This window comes from Tachyglossus aculeatus, chromosome 8, assembly GCF_015852505.1.
Source record: "Tachyglossus aculeatus isolate mTacAcu1 chromosome 8, mTacAcu1.pri, whole genome shotgun sequence".
Classification (NCBI taxonomy): Eukaryota; Metazoa; Chordata; class Mammalia; order Monotremata; family Tachyglossidae; genus Tachyglossus; species Tachyglossus aculeatus.
In genome coordinates, this window is record NC_052073.1 from 31577355 (window position 1) to 31598560 (window position 21206).

The 21206-nt window shown below is 43.8% G+C and overlaps 1 protein-coding gene across 2 annotated transcripts in view; it reads right to left on the minus strand.

Moving 5' to 3' along the window:
• Nucleotides 1–280: 280 nt before the first annotated feature.
• The window catches only part of MAPK6 (mitogen-activated protein kinase 6), a 39671-nt gene continuing 18745 nt past the window's right edge, over nucleotides 281–21206 (minus strand). For both annotated transcript variants that reach the window (XM_038750096.1, XM_038750095.1), the window contains exons 2-6: nucleotides 12162–13362; nucleotides 8511–8655; nucleotides 7163–7327; nucleotides 3788–3989; nucleotides 281–2673 (exon numbers count right to left, since the gene is read on the minus strand). In XM_038750096.1, coding sequence (XP_038606024.1) covers nucleotides 1575–2673; nucleotides 3788–3989; nucleotides 7163–7327; nucleotides 8511–8655; nucleotides 12162–12716 — 2166 coding nt within the window. In that variant the 5' untranslated portion in view covers nucleotides 12717–13362 and the 3' untranslated portion in view covers nucleotides 281–1574. The remainder of the gene's footprint in view (nucleotides 2674–3787; nucleotides 3990–7162; nucleotides 7328–8510; nucleotides 8656–12161; nucleotides 13363–21206) is intronic.

A 21206-nucleotide genomic window follows, 5' to 3' on the forward strand; every position in this document is an offset into this window, starting at 1 on the left:
ATCTCCTGGAAAGAGTACTTAACGGCAATCTCCGAAACCCAAAGAATACTGATAATTTCCAAGTGACTTTACTGTGAGCAACGAATTTTCCACCAAAACAATCCATTCCTCCTTTTTGGTTACTAAAGGATGATGGCAAATTGTCTAAAACTGAACAAATGGGATGAAGGGCAAGAAAATCGTATTGCTTTACGGTGGAGGTGACGAATCACGTCTTTCCGCGGACCGCTCCGGCCCCCCGCTCCTTAGATTCCCACAGTGCAAGAAGGCAAACAAGAGCCACTTTATGCTGGCCATGTTTATTTGTTTTATTCATCTTTTTCTTTAAACAGTTTAACCAAAGATACAGACAGTATCCAAAGGAAAATAGGGAAACGAATTTTTCAAGAGACCGAGATGCCACATGCTACATTTAGCCTAATTTTACTCATGCTTGCTTGGCGTGGGGAATAGATCATTCAGTAAAAACGTACAGAAAAAAAAAAAACAAAAGATGTCTTACCATATACAACTTTTAACCTACAGTAATGGTGTACCTTAATTACTTTCATGCACACAAGCCTAACATTACAAAATTTTTTAAAAAATGAACACGATTAAGACTTCTAGGAGCATTTTGTAATAAAGCAGTTCCCAATTTTTCATTTTAGTCAGATCAAGCACCTCCAAAATACAAATTCCTGTACACAGTGAGCGCTTTACTTGAAATGAACACTTAAGTAGTAAATTGAGTATGTGGGGCAGCCTCAGAATAAGCTGATGGTCTACATTCAGCTCAGTAGGCAACAAACCGTAGGGCTAGACGGGGAAAAAAAACGATTTGCATCGAAACATCAAAAACGAGGTTAACTTCCTATTAATTAAATACAGAAAATATACTGATTTGCTAAAATAAATAAAATGCAGTGTAGTAACACTTCACTATAAAGAATGCATACCAAAACATTTATAAACAGTGAATGATTCTTGAGAAGAGGAGCTACGGTAATAATGCTGGCTAAATAGAAGTGCGTATTGTGAAGCACTATGGGCGGGGAACAAGTTTTGCCACATACTTCTGTTACCTTGAGGTAGATAACACATGCGTACCAAATTCGGCATTCATTTTTCAGTTGCTGCTGGTTTCATGTGTTTTAAGAAATGTGTACAGTATGAAAAACTTGAAAATACTCATGAATGAAAAACGTTTTAGGAAAAAAATAGATATTTTCATGCAATTATGTACAGTCTCACTGTGTAAATTTCAAGGCAAGGTTTTTTTTTTCTGCAAAACAATGGTTTTACTGAGAGAATGTTTCCACTTGGTTTAGTGCATTTTTCGTCTCCTCCTGCATTGCATTATTTTGCTCTATTCTTTCGTTTTGTGTGCAAACAACATGCCAGTTTAAAAGAAAACTAACTCGTGTATAGAAAGTAATTCTGGACTTTAAAAACAATGGTAAACCGAGAGAACTAGTGAAATTCATACTAAAATGACACCATCTGATTCAAGTAAAAAAAAAAATTACACTAGGAATAAAAAAAGACAAACAAATCTCATGAAAAATACAAAAAAGAAATGTCTGCTGAGTGTTTTAGTTTAGGTGTTTCAGAATGCTGCTGTAGGTCTTATGGGGGACCTGCGGGGAAGATTTCATAGCGGAAGGCGTCAACGTGGCCTGGATTGATTTAAGGGGGGACCCCACGGGGCTGTGAAACTGGGGAATGCCGATGGACTCGAGCTGCTTGTTGAACAGGAACTCCCCGCTATTGTTGGGAAAACCCTCCTCCCTTTCCTTCTCCCCAAGCTTCCCATCATCGGCTGGTTCCATTTCTAGCACTTCAGCGTCTTCCTTCTGCCTAAGAAACTTATCCAGGTAACTGGTGTAAGTGTTTTCCTTCTCAATGTGCTCATCCTTCCTCACTTCACAACAAAACTGGTCGATGAGAAAGCACTCCGCCCCGCCGCTTCCAAACTGGCTATCCCAGGATGACTGATACAAGGCTTCCAACTGAGCCAAGTTGGCCATTCCTTTCTCCTGCTTCTCCCGGCTCACCGACTTTGACAGTAAGCTCTTCGGTTCTAGTTGGGACACTGAGCTGTTCAAGTCATTTAATTTGTCAACGTCAGTAGATTCGTGTTGTAAACTAAGCTGAATGGTTCCTGCGATAAAGGAATCAAAGTCAAAGCCTTGATTCTTCTCCCTCTCTTTCTCCACCAGCTGCTGGGATGCTTCCTCAAGTGCTATCTGAGCCTTCACCAACCCATTCCTTTCACATTTTGACTTGCCTTTTTTATCTGACTTTTCCTTGCTCTGCTCTTTCCAGTTTGAAAGATCTATGATAAGCTTGGGCTCGTAATAATGGTTAACTTCGCTCTCCCTCCAAACCAAGTTATCTAGATACGACGACGACCTCATTTTGTAGTTACAAGTGTGACTGCACTCCAGGTCACAATATTTATTCTCGTGATGATCTGGATACTGCCAACAGGGCTCAGTAGAGAAATGGGTATCGAAAGCCGGATCCTCCAGATACTTTTCTCGATCTCCATCCAGGTATTTGCGAGGATCTACTTGGACTTCCTCTTCATCGGGGACATCCGAGAGAGCCCGAGGGTCACGCTGAACTTCGTCGATATCGTAATTATTGTGTAAAGGCCAATCGTGCTCAGAAAATTCACTTTCATGGTACCTGAAATCATGAATGTATCAGTGTTACTATCTCGGCCCTTAAGCGTGCTGGAAAAATGGAATGCCTAATGATGGAATAATAATTTAATAACATTTAATATTAATAATAATAATAAAAATGGAAGAATAATAACTTATTCTTATCAGTTGGATAACCAGGGCTGCCTAAGTAGCCGCTATTCCCTTTTTGGCAGGGCCAAGACCCTTAAATCATCCCTGGGAGGGGTGACTCGATCCAATCTGTAACAGGACAGACTCAGAGACCACCTTTAGTAATCCACTCCGATGTTCAGTTGGACATTCTTCCTTACATCAAGCCAAAGTCGGCCTGTTTTTAAATCCTCTAAACTTTCTGATACGACCCACATGGGTATTTTTAAATGCTTCTGTTTTTCTTTTGCGCAAACCTACAACTTTGGGATCAACACACATCGTTGCTTAATGGAAAGAGCCCGGGCTTGGGAATCAGAGGTCATGGGTTCTAATCCCGGCTCCGCCAATTGTCAGATGTGTGACTTTGGGCAAGTCACAACTTCTCTGTGCCTCAGTGAATTCATCTGTAAAATGGGGATTAAGACTGTAAGCCCCACGTGGGACAACCTGATAATCTTGTATCTACCTCAGCGCTTAGAACAGTGCATGGCACAAAGTAAGCGCTTAACAAACACCATTATTATTATTACAAAGAAAATTAACTCAACATGCCTTTACAGATTTTGATAATACAGCAGAATTCTTTTTCAGAATTCACATCTGTTCTTCCTAAGCAATGTTTCACACACGATGGCAATTCTGTAGAGGCTATTTCTACTTTCAGTTGTAAAGGGATTTATGTATCCAAATGGACGCAAGGGGAAGTAGGAGTTAAGTATTTTTTTTCCCCAGATTCTTACGACTCTGGGATATATTTCAGGGAAAAAAAATGTTTCTATTCAAGTCGATAAATGAATCCAAGTTAACGACTAAGATATCTCATCTCAATCTAAGTTCCTTAGGGCAGGGATCGTGACTCCCAGCTCTATTATACTGTACTTTCCCAACAGCTTAGAACAGTGCTCTGCACATAGTTAACACTCAATAAGTACCTCTGATTGACTGATCTAGAAATGATTTACCTTTCCCAGTTATAAATGTGACTGTGTGTTTCGTCCATGAGCAAAATATCATCCACCTCATCTTCAATGTGAAAAGGATGACTAGAGATGGGCTCATCGGTGGGAAAGGAATAGATGCTCATGTAAGGATGGGACAAAGCTTCTTCTGCTGTCAATCGATCCATAGGACTAAATGTCAGAATTTGCTCCAGGAAATCCAGTGCTGCCGAGGTCAAGGAGGAAACATGAGAGAAGAAGGTTGAGAGATCTCAGTGAGACTGTCTTTCCCATGGCATGCTTTAAAATGACGGAACACATTTTGGGGTGTTACACAACAGGATTAGACTGGGAAGCTAAAGCAAGGATGACAAGCTCATGGTTATTGAATTGTACTACTTTGCCTGTGAGGCCAGATGATTCCCTGAGCTTGATGCACCCTATTCCCTATATCCATTCATTCCTTCTTCCCATCACACTCTGGAATGCTAACTCCATCACTTGCACGACCAAATAAAGAGATCTATGCGAGACTTTGCTTTCAGCTTCAACTTTTTGCTATTTTCCAGCCTCATCCTTTCCACTGAAGGCATATCTCCAATTCTGAAGAAGCTATCACAACGGTCAACCTATTGCTCGTCAATATGTTTTATGGAGATTCTGGACCATGGTTAAACTTCTCAAACTTGTTTCCATCCGCTGCCTCGAACCACCTCCTAAAGAACTAACATCACAACTCTACAAAAATTCTGCTAGTCACAATCACCCCTTTCTCGGTAAATCCAATGGGTCTGTTCTCCAATGGGATCCATTTGGATCCCTCCTCTTGAAGGGGGGGCTATTTGATTTTGTTGATGAACCTCTCTTTTCCTGTTACCTTCTAGCCAGGAATTCTACCCACCATGTTAACCAAGTCCTCTTCTTAGCTGAGAACTCCTTTGTCTTTGTTTTTTTTCTTCCTTCTCTCACCCATTAAGTGTAAGTGTTCTCTTCCCCCTGCCCCACAAACCTTTGGATCTTCTTCCTCTACAGGCCTGGGACTTTGGGAGTTCATTCCCTGGCACCATCTCAATTACCACCTGAATGTGAATGATTGCCAGTTCTCCATCTCCAGTCCTAACCTTTTCATCTATCTCTTCTCTGGGCCTGAAATTTCTCACCATCTATAGAATAGCTCCACCTGAGTGCCCAATCACCTAACTTTTAAGAAACAGCTCATAAACATTCCCCTTCTCTGATTCCATCACTATGGGTGGGGCCAATTAAATTCCCTGTCCCTCAGGCTCGTAACTTTGAAGTCACGTTTTCAGTCATCTTTCCTTTTCCTTCATGCTAATTATTCCTCCAAAATATTTCTTAGAGTCTCGATTTTGTGCAAGTTTTAGCCCTCAGAAATGATGTAGGGGATTAAAATTCGCTTACTCTTTCAGGTGCGCTTCAAATCCCTACAGGAAGCAAATAAGCCAAGAGCCAAGCTTCCTCGTATGACTTTTGTAGATTTTGTCTGTGTCGCTTCTAGACATCTGCCTTGAGTACAAGCTCCCTCCCATACAGCAATGTCAGGCTTCCTCCTTCTGATTTCTGTCCTGCTTCTAGCCAAATGCACGCTCAGCCCCGCCCCAGCCACCCACTCTTTTTGTCTAAATGTGGGAATTTTTGCCAAGGCTACGTTGTTAAGTTCCAACAGACCACCACTCTCCCCATCATCAAAGCCCACCTTCTCCAAAAAGTCTTTCCTGACTAAGCTTTCACTTTCCCAGCCTAGTCACCCTCCCTTGTGCATCACCTAAGCACTTGGCCCTGTATCCCTTACACACTTGGCTACTCACCTCAACTCCCCGTCTTCAGCACCTCGGTACAAATCCTTATACCATGCTGCTTCCCCCAATCTGTAATTTACTTTAATGTCGGTCTCCCCCAGACTGTAACCTTGGGGGCAGGGACTGTTTCTACCAACTTTATTGCAATGTATTCTCCCAAGAACGCAGTACACAGCAAGCACTCAATAAATACCACTGATTGATGGATTGACTCAGAGTAGAGGAACCCTGTACTTTCTTTAACTCCCTACAGCATCAAAAGCAGCTCAGCAGCTATGACTTTGACAAATGGTACTTTAATTTGATTTTTTGGGTCAGCCACTGCTTTGAGAGTGAAGTCTCCACAGGTTAAATAATCCACGTAAATGCTCATTATGCCTTCCACCCTACCTCAGTCCAAAACAAGGATAAAGCCTTACAAGGACAACATTATCCTCCAGGGCAAAGGGGGTCTGTTTCTAATTGGTGTTAGTGTTAACTGGGAGGCACTGGCCCACACTAACAAATCATACCCTACTGAGAGATTGTAAGCTCGCTGTGGGCAGGAAATGGGTCCACCAACTCTATTCACTTCAATCACATTTATCGAGCGTTTACTGTATTCAGAGCACTGTACTAAGTGCTTGGGAGAGTACAATACAATAAGACACATTCACATTCTCCACCCACAGTGAGCTTACCGCCTTAGAGGGGAGGAGACAGACATTAATATAAATAATTTACAGATGTGTACATAAGTGCTGTGGGGCTTGGAGGGGAGATGAACAATGGGAGCAAGTCAGGGCGGTGCAGAAGGGAGTGGGAGAACAGGAAAGCGGGGCTTAGTCCGGGAAGGCTTCTTGCAGGAGATGTGCCTTCAACAAGGCTTTGAAGCCGGGGAGGGTAATTGTCGGAGTTGAGGTGGGTGGGGCGTTCCAGGTCAGAGGCAGGATATCGGTGAGGGGTCGGTGGTGGGATAGATGAGATCGAAGCACAGTGAGAAGGTCAGCATTAGAGGAGCAATTGTACGGGCTGGGTTGTAGTAAGAAAGAAGCGAGGTGAGGTAGGAGGGGGTAAGGTGATTGAGTAATCAAGCCAATGGTGAGGAGTTTTTGTCCGATACAGAGGTGAATGGAATGGAAAACCACTGGAGTTTTCTAAGGAGAGGGGAAACACGGCTCGAACATTTCTGTAGAAAAATGATCCGGAAAGCAGAGTGAAGTATGGACTGGAGTGGGGCGAGACAGGAGGCTGGGAGGTCAGCAAGGAGGCTGATGCAGTAATCCAAGTGGGGTAGAATGAGTGACGTATTAACATGGTATGACAATTTATAGGTACCCTCCCAACTGCTTAGTACAGTGCTCTGCACACAGTAAGTGCTCAATAAATACCACTGATGAAGATAGAGACAAGTATATGCACGGACCAGACAATGGAGCCCACTGCCACTAGCCTTGAGGTGCGGGGGGGGGAAAGGAGGTGTTAAAAATCGCATATATGTCCTAGGCATGTTTCCTAAGCAGTAAGTAGCCACCCCTTGGGATCCTGTTTGACCTCTGGAAAACAAACCCTGAAATCAATTATTCTGGAATGGTGTTACCTTCAGGACTAATTCCTGGAAGCAGCTGAGTTAAAGGTTTGTGAGGCTCAGTCATGTCGTTTCTAATGTAAACTGGGATTACACTGAGAAGCTCTTGACGATCTTCCTCATGTACAACGGGAATTGATTCTAAAATCAGCTGCATCTGTTCAAGTTCGTGTGCACCTGAAATGAAAGCAAAGATGAACCAAAACACACAGGAAGATCATTCAACTCGTGAAAACTCATATTAGTAAAATATATTTTAGTGCCATTCAACTCGTGAAAACTCACATTAATAAAATATATTTTAGTGCCACATTTATCCAGATTCCATAAATAGTACTAAATTACTTTATTTAGACAACCAATTTGGCATTTCATTAGAAACGTTGGTTTTAAGTAGGCTCCAGAGCGTCACTTAAATTACTCAAATTTATACTTCCAACAGTTCAGTTATTAGTTACTCATACCTTCCTGAAGAACTCACTTGAACCTCCCTTAAAGAGTGATACTTGAGACACTAAATACAGAAAACCGGTTAGCTAGAGGTCATTTGAATCATCCATGGATGAGAGGAAAGGGTAAAAATTAATATTAAGTTGATCCAAAACAACATCTAACCAGATAGTTCATTTTTAAAGTGCAAACTTTCAGAGCTGTCCAATATATGATAAATAAATCTCTCCAAGGACCAGAGTTAAGGCTCCTCAGTCTTTTTACGACTGCTGCCTCTACCACATTCCCACTATTTTGGGTAAGTTTTTTTTTTATCTCAAACAATTTTCCATTCTCTTGTGGACATTTCAAACATTTAAAAAGGTGACAGAAATGTCAAAGACATGCGGACCAACACTTCGGGTGGCAGGGGTACAATCTGCTATAAAAGATAAGCATCTGATGAACAAAATTATAAAACTGCGACCCAAAGTGCCCATATTTGGAAGGCATTCCCAAATATTTCTCCCACTTTGATTTGTCCTGAAGATCAGGCAAGTCTCATCAGTGCCTGCTAATTGATGAAATAGACAAGGAAAATATTACAGTAAATACATCAATATATAGCTACAAAACCAAGGCTAGCTGGTATTGTTGACTATTTGCCTAATCCATTGTTTCTGGTCTATATTTTGTTGTATTCGGTTAACCGCCCCAAATCGGTTAAGTCAAATCTCATATTAAATGCATCAATATGTCTGCTACACATTTTATTTGAAAATTGTTGCCCTTGTAAGCCCTTATAAGCTATAAGGTTTACAAATCTAGAAGACTCATCCAGATACAAATACTCAGAAAGTAATTTACAGCATAGAAAAGGCAGAGAAAATCAGCAGACAATGCCTACACATCATTAGACAAAAGTTCTAACCTGCAAAAAGGGTTTTCCCAGTCAGCATTTCAGCAAAGATGCATCCGGCAGCCCACATGTCAATGGCTTTAGTATAGTTATTAGGAGAAAGCAAGAGACGTGGAGATCTGTACCATTTAGTGACCAATCCTTCAGAAAGATGACCCTAAGTGGAAAAGAGTGGGAACCTTGTTATAGTTCTACATTATACAAAATAAATACTTTATATCAAGCACCTAGAAGATGTTAAGGTTTCTGAGAGTATTTTTAAAGGTGAAAAATGATTATCACCTAAGCCTCTGGGCCCCAAAGGATGGTCTCTTCTTTTTTTTAAAAAAATTCCCCAGTTACATGTTTAAGTGTGGCCCAAATTTATATTCCAGTAGTTTCAATATTCTTTGTCAAAGAATCATAGGGCTAAAAGATCATCTCTAGAAGAGCAAAGTCATTAATTCTCTATTCTAAAATACAGACACACACACTCCAACCCACCCACGTGTTTGTTAACCCATTTGAGTGACCCGTCAGGAATTTCTAGCCTAGCTTTAACAACTTAGGTCTTCTAAAAGGTTTTTTTTTTAATTTTAGCACACTTGTGGAACTTTAAAAAAAAAAAATCAGATCAGTGTTCACAAATAACCCCTTCAGTTTAAAGTAGGGATGGGGAATGTTGTTTTTAAAATATTACTCTCTTCCAAAGTGCTAGCCATCCTTTTTCTGACTCCTGGCACCACTTAATGTCACCAATAAATTTAAATGACCACGTGTTAGAGTCTAATTCAGGAACTGGCAGCCACGACTGCCACATAGGAAACAGTGCTAAGTGGCTGGCTGGGCCACTCTGCCAACGCCCGGTCTAATGTGGAAAAAGGGCACCCTGAGGATGGGGTGGAAGAAATCCATAACTCATTTAAGAACTCCTCAGACTCCTCCCAACCGAACCTTTTCCCACAGCAATTAACAAGCAGCGAGGTTCGCTGATACGTGGGTTCATCTCCTTTCTTTTTCCCTTCTCACACTTTGGTACAGATCCTAACAGGGGCGAGGGGCGTAATTACGACACCTGCATTTCAAGGTTCAAAACTAGAATTGGGTCCCAACTCCAAACACCGCTCCGAGTCTAGCACCTGCAAGTCGTTCATTCATTTCAATCCATTGTATGTACTGAGCGCTTACTGTGTGCAGAGCACTGTACTAACCACTTGGAAAGTACTTAGGGTGCTTCCCAAAGGGAGGGGAGGTGATTCCCTGAATTCCACCCGCTTCTCCTACAACCAGGGAGCAAAAGGGCAAACTGTTTGAGCTTCAAACTGTGGGGCGGCCAGGAGTCGTTCTGAACCCAAGTGTTCGTCACTCTGCCAAGGGTCCTATGCAATCCGAACATATGCGAGCCGCTGATTTTGGCCTTGGCCAGGACGGGCCCCTCACGAGGGTGCGGGGCTAATTATAGCTCCGGGAGTTTGGGAACCGAACCAGGCTGGACCGGAGATGGCAGCGTCTTGACTAGGGTGGCCCGGAGGCCCTGCCCTATGTTTACCTGAAGGAACCCAGGAGCTGGGGCAGATCAGTGTGGCTCAGTGGAAAGAGCCCGGGCTTGAGAGCCAGAAGTCACGGGTTCAAATCCCAGCTCCGCCCCTTGTCAGCTGCGTGACCTTGGGCAAGTCGCTTCACTTCTCTGTGCCTCAGTTACCTCACCTGTAAAATGGGGGTGAAGCCCCACGTGGGACAACCTGATCACCTTGTATCCCCTAAGCGCTTAGAACAGTGATTGGCACATAGTAAGCGCTTAACAAATCCCGTCATTATTATCAAACCCCCACCCTAGGCTGGGTCTGATGCAGGGCCATAGCTTCCGGGGAGCTGAGGAGTGGGCTGTCCTATCCCCGATCACTCGGCTCTTTGTTTCCTTTTTCCTTACAGAAATTACATTTTATTGTGATCCACTGCCACTCACATATACCTGAATGCTTAAAAGATGTTTTAAAGGGACCACATTTTTAAATATAAACGATAGGAATGAGGTACAGCAGGAAGGGTAACTGGAAAATTCCAAAAGAATAAAGAATGAAAAAGGAAAGGATGAAGCCGAGGGGTGATGGCGTGTAAGAAGGGGCAGGGCGGCGTCACTTTTTGTGCCCACAAACTGCTGCATTAATATTACAATTATTCTCCCCCCATTCAAAGCCTTACTGAAAGTACATCTCCTCCAAGAAGCCTTCCCAGACTAAGCCCTCCTTTCCTCTTCTCCCACTCCCTTCTGCATCACCCTGACTTGCTCCCTTTATTCATCTCCCCCTCCCAGCCCCACACCACTTATGTATACCTCTACAATTTATTTATATTAACATATCCCCCTCTGGACCGTAAGCTCACTATGGGCAGGGGATGTCTGTGTATTCTTATAGTGCACTCTATCAAGCACTTAGTACAGTGCTCTGCACACCGAAAATGCTCAATAAATGCGACTGAATGAGTGGAAGATACTTTGCAAATGAAAAAGTGATAAAGTCATTGCTTCTTTGGGTCTACTGATGTTAACACAACAGGAAGACCAAAATCTCTCCAGCAAATCCCAACTCACATTTGTTTCCTTTACCTGAAGAGTTCAGCCAGAGAAACGTTTCAGAGAATTACAGTTTCTAAGCTCTGGGCAAGTTTTTTGAAGTCTTTATGGCAAATGGTATCAAGAAAATGAAACCACCTTCCGGTTTAAGAACATAATTCCTAGAATTTTCCAGATTCTCAAATTAATTCAGGAAGATTTTAATTGACTCCTTATCAATCAGTCAACAGCGTTCCTTGCCCGTCCATCACAAGGCTACGAAATTTCCAGTTAACACACTGCCAAGCTGCTACAGGGTCGGGTGAAGACTTCAGCTTTATTCTGGAACTTTTGTTAGGTTTTATTTCGTTGGAAGTGAGTGTTAGAAGATGCCACCAGCTACTGGCTATCCAGCTGGCATACAGGCCTTCAAAATCCTGGGTCGGGGTTGGAGGATGGCAAATTCAACGTCATTTAATGGAAAGAACAGTACGCTGGGGGCCTGATGCTCTGGCTTCTTCTACTCCTGGCCCTGCCTAGACCGACTAGATACCATGGGCAAATGTCTTTAGCTGCCTCCATTTCCCTAGCTGCAAACTGGAATAAAACCCACCTTTCACTTTCACTATTTCGCAAATGAGACAGTGATAAGGAAGCAGCAAGGCCTAGTGGATAGAGCCCGGGTCTGGGGGTCAAAAGGAGTGGGGTTCTAATCCTGGCTCTGCCACTTGTGTGCTGTGTGACCTTGGGTAAGTCTCTGGGCCTCAGTTACCTCATCTGTAAAATGGAGATTAAGACTATGAGCCCCCTGTGGGACAGGGACCGTGTCCAACCCGATTAGCCTGAATCTACCCCAGCGCTTAGGACAGCGCCCGGCACATAGTAAGCGCTAAACGAATACCTTAAAAAAAAAAGTGAAAGAACGTACAGCATTCCTGCAAAAAGGTTTTCTAGAAACCCAGAGATATGACTACAGGGGTAAATCAGATACGTCACAGAAGGAATTAAAGCCAGCACCCCACAGCCTAATCCTTTCTCAGACTCTTTTTCCCTACCCAGAGAGCAGGAAAGCCAACTTGGACCCGAGAGTGGGGGGGCAGCCAGCCAAATTCCGTTTTCCGTCCACATACCTTATGGGAATAATGGGGATCCATGATCCGGGCAAGACCAAAGTCACCTATCTTCAGCACCAAGTCTTCAGTATTAATGAAAAGATTGGCCGGTTTGAGATCTCTGTGCAGCACATTTGCCGAGTGAATATACTTGAGCCCACGTAGCAGCTGGTACATGAAGAGTCTGGCGTGTTCCTCCAGTAAGGGGCCCTGCTCTAATAGATTGGCCAGATCCGTCTCCATGTACTCCTGAACGATGTAAACACAGTTCAGTTCTGTAAGGGAGCCCACATCATCTGTTAACTGACTTCCACTGGGGCCAAGGATTTCAAATACTTTCACAATGTTATCGTGGTCGAGTCTTCTGATGATTTTGATCTCTCGAAGAGCATGTTTCACACTCTGAGGATCCGTAAGGACGATCTTCTTGACGGCCACTCTCTTGTCACAGTCATTATCAACAGCAGAAAAAACTAAGCCATTGCCACCAGAGCCTAGTGGTTTTAAGTCCATATACCGAGAGCCCAGATCAAAACCGTGAATGTTCATGAGACTTTCAAATTTTTCTGCCATTTTCACACTCTTAATGTTTCTTTCTCCTTCCAAACTGATGAACTCGTGTAAACACAGAAAGACACTTCGACCGGTAGCAGGAGAGATCTTTCAAAAAGGGAGAAGAAAATTAATTCTGCTTCCACTGCAAGATGGCTTCTTGACACTCATCGCACATGCCAGCCAGGCCTGCTGTATCCCCTTGAAATTTAGAGCTCATGAGCTCTGATGCTCATATTGAGAAGTCGAACGATTGCAGAATTCATAGCTCAAGAACGGTGCAGCAATTTTGCAGACGTGAAAGAAAACACTCGAGGAACTTAAACGGAATGAAACGACATACTAGGCGCTCAGCTTTGCTGCGCTAAACGGATCAACATTTAACAAAAATGGGAATAAATATGCACAAAATAGGCTTCTATTAACATCCTCCTCACAGTGCAGATACATTCAGTGTTGGACTGGTCCTGAGCAGCGTCATTCTAGGGTGCTGGTAAGCACGATTTTTCTTCTGTTTCTTTTCCTTTTTCTTCTCTGTTTTCAGTCTCTTTGAACAGAAAGCTCGGGCAGCTCTTAACTTAGAAAAGATGCCTTCTGTTACTGATCAGGTGGCTCCAGCTCACCACAGTCACAATCAAAGCTACCATCCATCTTAATCTGTGACAACCTGGAATGAAAGAGGGAAAAATGGAGATCCGTAAATTTACATGAGTCCTCCAGTTTTACAGATCTGTGATCTATCTGGTGTTCTATCAGTCAAGTACAGGTATCCATTAGAAACTACTTTTAAACCTGGAAAAAAAAAAAAAGAGGCCTTAAATTAAATTTTCTTGTCAGGCTCCAAAGCAGCTATACAAACCTGTATTGGCCTTAAAAAAAAAAATCACGCTTCAAACAATTTAAAGTTGCAATAAGAATGAGAAATACGACCCCAGCCCAATGCTAGGTTTTTTGAGAGGTTGCTACTAAAATGCAATCGGCCTGCGACTAGCCTATGGGGTTGGTTTTTAGTTCAGCCCTGGCAATCCACAGACAAAGGTGTGTAAGTGACCCAAAAGGGCGGATTTAGGGGAGCGAGGGATTAGTCAAGGATGGCCTTTTTGGCGGAGATGGGATTTTATAAGATGGCTTTGAAGGTGGGGAGGGTATTGGTCTGTCGGATATGAGCGGGGAGGGAGTTCCAGGCCAGAGGGGGGATGCGGGGAAGGGATCAGCAGCGGCATAAATAATACTGAGGTACATTGAGTAGGATGGCATTAGAGGATCAAAGTGTGTACACTGGATTGTAGTAGGATATCAGTGAGGCAAGGGAGAAGGATGGAGGCTGACGGAGTGTTTTAAAGCTGATGGTAAGGAGCTTCTGTTTGATGCGGAGACGGATGGGCAACCACTGGAGGTTTCTTGAAAAGGTAGATGTGGGCTGAGTGTTATTTTTTGTTAGAAAAATGATCCAGACAAGAGAGGGAAGTGTGGACTAGAGAGACAGGGAGGTCAGCAAGGAGGCTGATGCAAGGCAGGATATGATAAGTGCTTAGAGCAGCACAGAAGCAGTTTGAACGGAGAGGAAAGAACAGTTTTTAGCAATGTCGTAAAGATGGAACCGGCAGGATTTGGTGACAGGCTGAATAGGTGGCTGGTGAGACAGATAGGACAGTGGTGTTGCCAACTTGTACTTCCCAAGCGCTTAGTACAGTGCTCTGCACACTGTAAGTGCTCAATAAATACGACTGAATGAATGAATGGTGTTATCTACAGTGATGGGAAATATGGGGGACAACAGGGTTAGGGTGGAAAGATGAGTAGTTCTGTTTTGAACAGGTCATTAACTCTGAGATGGGACAACCAAGGAGAAACACGTGAAGGCAGAGGAAATGCGAGACTGCGGAGGAACGGCAGATGTGAGCATCACCCGTGTAGAGATGATAGTTGAAGCCGTGAAGGCGAATGAGTTCTCTGAGGGAGTAGGTGTAGGTGGCGAATAGAAGGGACGCAGAACTGGGAGGGTGGTTCTCTAACCTCCTCACAAAGTACAAGTCACAGCGTGAAATGCAAACTGGTGTTCTAGCAGAGCTGAGGGGACAAGTAACCCAGTCAGACTTCAACTGTGGCTACGGCTGTAGCTCCTGCTTCCGCTGCTGAGTGGCTTCTTGTTGGACTCCTTGGGGAATTGAGAACTGAGGGGAATCTGTCAAGAAACGAAGCAGCAGAAAGAAGCAGGGCATGTGAGTAGAGCAACTTGGGGACTGTGGGACAGGAAAAGGTGGAGTGTAAAGGGAGTAAGCAGGCAGCCGGAGGTGGTGAAGAGTAATAGGAGCACAAGATCAAGAACATCATAACAGAACAATGATTAACCGTATCTGGTTGTCTTTGCCACCTCTTTATCACCCCCATTAAACCTCAGGAGCAACTGCTACTTTCTACATCCTTCTCCTTCCCTTATCAGCCTCACTGACATTTCAAACTCTCTTCTCAGCTCACCCAGTTCTCGGCACAAATCCACTCTACTGGGGAAAATAGTCCCCAGTAGTCTTCTGGATCTGACTGCATAGGTCTGCGATGCTGCTCAACTCAAGTCTTTTCTGTTGTGTGTGCTTTGGGTCAATTCTTTTTAGAATGTACTGTAATGCTTTGCCTTCCATGAGGGCAGGAATCGCTCCTTTATTAATCACAGCCCAAGCACTGGCACAGGAGCCTAAATCCAGTAGGTGCTCAATATCGATATTTGTGGACGATGATGGCATGAATCTAAACAGTGAGTAAACATCAGAGATAGAAGCCAAAGGCGCCACCCAAATTGAGCCTTCCCTGCTTTCCTCCTCTTCTCCCCTTTTCCCTTGTTTCTATTTTCTTGGATTCATCTGAAGGGGCAGGCAGGGTTTTGGATTACCTACATCCTTCCTTCCCCTAGTCTCTCCTCTTTCGTGCCAGCTTTTGGCTATTTTTCTACTCACTGGAAACGCCAAACAACCAGTCCATTAGCTAATTGAAGTTCACTTAACAGAGCATCTACAACATAGGCTGCTTAGTTGCTACACACCCAATCAATCAAAAAAGATGGGACAGTTTCAGAATCTATTTAATGGGCAGTAGACAAAATGCCAGACTTCCTTTATTTTCTTTTTTATATTACACTGCTGTCTCAAACCTCAGGAGAAATAAAGCCGCTCCATTTCTCTAAACTCAAACCTACCAAGTTCTGGGAAATCTCCAGGGTGTTGGTATTTGGAGAAGTTATGAGGTCACTAAAAAGGGGGCAGTTTATGTGCATATGTGAGCCCGGTGTTGGGTAGGGACCGTCTCTAATACGTTTCCGACTTGTGCTTTCCAAGCACTTAGTACAGTGCTCTGCACACAGTAAGAGCTCAATAAATACAACTGAATGAATGTGGTGCACTTAGTCATTTCCAATTATATGCTAATTTATGAACAATTTGGACCAAAGAAACAATTCTACTTCCTGCAGGAAAAATCATTTCACTTGTGGCTCCACTAAAAACAAAAATAAAATAAAAACTGTGAACACCAAGCTATGGTTGCAAACCCAGTTCTTCCATAAAACATGCTTTACTCCACATTTTGGATGGAATGTTGTTAGGAAATTAGGGAATATCCTTCTGGCAACAAACACCTTCTCAGGATAGGCTGTGACTGCAATTTCAGAAGAAACAGTTCTGTACTTGTTGGTGGGGACAGTTAGGGTGTGTATACTATAACATGAATGAATGTTCCTTATCCCAGGATTCACTAGTTCTCTGCATTACAGGAAAACTAAGGGTATACACACAGGAAATACAAAATACAAAACACAAGAGGTGTTCAGTAAATGCTGGTTGAAATTTAGCCATTCAATGGACCTCTTTTACAGTAAGTCACACAGTAAGCGCTCAATAAATACGATTGATTGATTCATTCATTCATTAAGAAATACGACATCAAAGAAAATTCAGAAGATGCAAAAGTGCTCTCTCTATCCGAAATAGAGATCCTCATATTGGTTTTAAAAGTAGGATACTTTCAATATGGCTTCTGAAATAACCGGAACAGCCAGGATAACCACATTTATTTTAAAAATACAGCCTTAAGTTAGGTACTCAACATGGGCAGTACTAAAATTTTCTTTATTTGAAGAATACGTTCTAATATAGAAAGCACACACCCATAAAAGTTTGGGTCTGTCTGCACTGAGACAAAGTTAAAATGTGGCAGTTCATATTTGTACGCTAAAAAAAATAATATCTCTCATTTACATGGACAAGTTGGAACCCTTTTCTATGCTTTTTTTGTGAATTAAGAAGAAATAGGCTGAGCCAGCTGAGTAGACAAAATGTAATAGCATTGGGTCTTTTGCTCGCTGGATTTCGCTTTCACTGGTTGGACTAATGTCCCACTGTCTCATGACAGTGGAGATTAGCAAAAAATAAAATGAGTTCCCAGAACCGTTTCTGAGTTCTGGTAGCTAGAAACCCTCCCCGCACTGGTCAGGAGGATATTCCAAATGGCTCACAGCCCTGGCTGTTAGACCCGAAAAAGCTGCTACGCCCAACAAGTAAACCATAGAAGCTAGAAATCAATCAAGCAATCGTACTGAGCGCTTTCTGCGCAGAACCCCGAACTGATGTTTCGGAGGGTACACAATAATACAGTCTGTGGACCCGTTCCCTTCCCATAAAGAGCTTGCAGTCTAGAGGGGGAAACAGACATTAAATGATGGGTGTATAATAATAATAATGATGGTATTTGTTAAGCGCTTACTATGTGCAAAGCACTGTTTAAAGCGCTGGGGGGATACAAGGGGATCAGGTTGTCCCACGTGGGGCTCACAGTCTTCATCCCCATTTTACAGATGAGGGAACTAAGGCTGGGGGGATACAAGGTGATCAGGTTGTCCCACGTGGGGCTCACAGTCTTCGTCCCCGTTTTACAGATGAGGGAACTGAGGCACAGAGAAGTGAAGTGACTTGACCAAAGTCACACAGCTGACAATTGGCAGAGCCGGAATTTGAACCCATGACCTCTGACTCCAAAGCCCGGGCTCTTTCCACGGAGCCACGCAAGGGCTGTGTGGCTGAGGGTAGAGGCAATAAAGGGTACAAATCCAAGTGTGCGGGAGAAGGGAAAATGGAGGCTTAGTCAGGGAAGACCTTTTAGAGGAGATGGGCTTTTTAATACGGCTTTGAAGGTGGGGAGGGTGATGATAATAATAACAATAATAATAATAATAATGGCATTTATTAAGCGCTTACTATGTGCAAAGCACTGTTCTAAGCGCTGGGGTGGGATACAAGGTGATCAGGTTGTCCCACGTGGGGCTCACAGTCTTAATCCCCATTTTCCAGATGAGGGAACTGAGGCACAGAGAAGTTAAGTGACTTGCCCAAGGTCACACAGCTGACAAGTGGCAGAGCCGGGATTTGAACCGACGACCTCTGACTCCAAAGCCCGGGCTCTTTCCACTGAGCCAAGCTGATCGTCTGTCGGGTATGAAGGGGAGGTGAATCCAAACCAGAGGCAGGACGTGGGTGAGGGGTCGGTGGAGAGCTAGACGAGATTAAGTAGGGTGGTGATAGTGGAGCCAAGTAAATGTGTCAGTAGGCTGTAGTACGAAGTCAGAAGGTAAGGTAAGAGGGGGCAAAGTGATGGAGTGTTTTAAAACCAACGGTAAGGCGTTTCAGTGTGATGCAGAGGCGGACGGGTAACCAAAGAAAGTTCTTGTGGGGGTGGGGGGGGGGGGAAGGACTGAAATTTTATTTGAAAAATGATTCATTCATTCATTCAATCGTATTTATTGAGCGCTTACTGTATGCAGAACACTGTACTAAGCGCTTGGGAAGTACAAGTTGGTAACGTATAGAGACGGTCCCCACCCAATAGCGGGCTCACCGTCTAGAAGGGGGAGACAGACAACAAAATAACACATATTGACAAAATAAAATAAATAGAATAGTAAATATGTATAAGTAAAATCAATCAATCAATCGTATTTATTGAGCACTTACTGTGTGCAGAGCACTGTACTAAGTGCTTGGGAAGTACAAGTTGGCAACATATAGAGACAGGCAGATCCGGGCAGAAGAGTGAAGTATGGACTGGAGTGGGGAGAGGTAATACGAATAATTACGATACTTGTTAAGCACTATGTGCCAAGCACTGTTCTAAGCACTAGAGTAGATACATGTTAATCAGGTTGGGCACAGGGGATGCCCTTAATCCCCATTTCACAGATGAGGTCACTGAGGAGCTAAGTGACTTGTCCAAGGTCACACAGCAGACAGCAAGGAGGCTGATGCAATAGTCAATCGTATTTCAATCGCATTTACTGAGCACTTACTGTGTGCAGAGCATTGTATTAAATAATAATAATGATGATGATGGCATTTATTAAGCGCTTACTACGTGCAGAGCACTGTTCTAAGCGCTGGGGAAATTACTCAGGTTGTCCCACATAAGGCTCACAGTCTTAATCCCCATTTTACAGATGAGGGAACTGAGAAAATCAATCAATCAATCAATCGTATTTATTGAGTGCTTACTGTGTGCAGAGCACTGTACTAAGAGTTTGGGAAATACAAGCTGGCAACATATAGCGACAGTCCCTACCCAACAGAGAAGTGAAGTGAGTTGCCCAAAGTCACGCAGCTGACAATTGGCGGAGCCGGCATTGGAACCCATGACCTCTGACGCCGAAGCCCGGGCTCTTTCCACTGAGCCACGCTGCTTCATATAACAATGTAACAGACACCTCTCCCCAGCCCATATCAAGCTTGCGGTCGAGAGGAGGAAACAGACATGAATAATAAATAAATAACAGATATGTACGTAAGTAATCATGATGGTATTTGTTGAGCGCTTACAATGTGCAAAGCACTGTAAGTGCTGTGGGGTTGCGGGAGGGGTAAAAGCAGGATGAAGGAGAGGGAGTGGGAGGGAGTAACTGTCTGTTGGATAGGAAGAGGGTTCCAGGCCAGAGGCAGGATGTGGGCAGGCGGTCAGCACATAGATGAGATCGAGGTACAGTGAGTAGGATGGAAATGGAGGAGTGAAGTGTGAGGGCTGAGTTGTAACAGGAGAAGTGAGGCGAGTGGTAAAGGGGTTTAAAACACCCGATGGAAAGGTGTGTCTGTATGATGCGGAGGTGGAGGGGCAACCCCTGGAGGTTTCTGAGGCGTGGGAAAGCACGGACTGAGCTTTTATACACAGTCTTAATCCCCATTTTACAGATGAGGGAACTGAGGCACAGAGAAGTGAAGCGACTCGCCCGAAGTCACGCAGCTGACAATTGGCGGAGCCGGGATCATTGTTCGAAATGATCTGGGCAGCAGAGTGAAGTATGGACTGGAGTGGAAAGTGACAGGAGGGAGGGAGGTCAGAACGATGCTGATACAGTCATCAAGGTGGGATAGGTTAAGTGCTTGGATTCACATGATAATTAATGATGGCATTTATTAAGCGCTTACTATGTGCAAAGCACTGTTCTAAGCGCAGGGGAGATTACAAGGTGATCAGGTTGGCCCACATGAGGCTCACAGTCTTCATCCCCATTTTACAGATGAGGTAACTGAGGCACAGAGAAGTGAAGTGACTTGCCCAAAGTCACACAGCTGACAATTGGCAGAGGCGGGAATTGAACCCATAACCTTTGACTCCAAAGCCCGGGCTCTGTCCACTGAGCCACGCTGCTTCTTCTGAGCCATGCCGCTTCTCTAATGACACCAGTTTGGATGTCGAGGAAAGGGTGTCTTTCTCATCTTGGGAGTCAGAGGATGTGGGTTCGAAGCCACTTGTCAGCTGTGTGACTTTGGGCAAGTCACTTCACTTCCCTGTGCCTCAGTTACCTCATCAGTAAGCGCTCAATAAATACAATTGAATGAATGAATGAATCTGAATAATGGGGACTAAGGCTGTGAGCCCCACGTGGGACAACCTGATTACCTTGTATCTACCTCAGCGCTTAGAAGTGTGCTTGGTACATAGTAGGCGCTTAACAAATGTCATCATCATCATATTATTATTATTATTACATAAGGGCTAGCGGAGGTGCTTAGGTGGCACAAAAGTGTTGAAGTGTTAGTTGGGGGCAGGAGGGAAGATGTATTCTGTGAAAACTGGAAATTAGTCATGAACACGACCTGGGGAGAAGGAAAATTAATCAGGGAAGGCCTTTGGGAGGAGACGTGATTTCAGAACGTCATTGAAGATAGGGGTGGTATACCAATGGGTGATGAAACATGAGATTTTGTCTTTTGGACGGAGGAGTAACGTGAAGAATTGGCATGGAGGTGAGGGGTGACGGAGAGCAGGGTCTCGAGTGACCTCATTCTCTGGCTTAAGCCCCTCGACAGCAGGCATTCTGCAAATGCTCTGCACGCAGACGTCCCTCGATAAATTCACCCTGTTCTCCTGTAACACAAAAGCTTTTACCTGCCTGGAATGGCTTAGGTATACTGTCTCCTGCCAACGACTCTTTACAATCCCTGTCATCTCCCCGATTTAGGAATGGGCCTAAATGCGGCC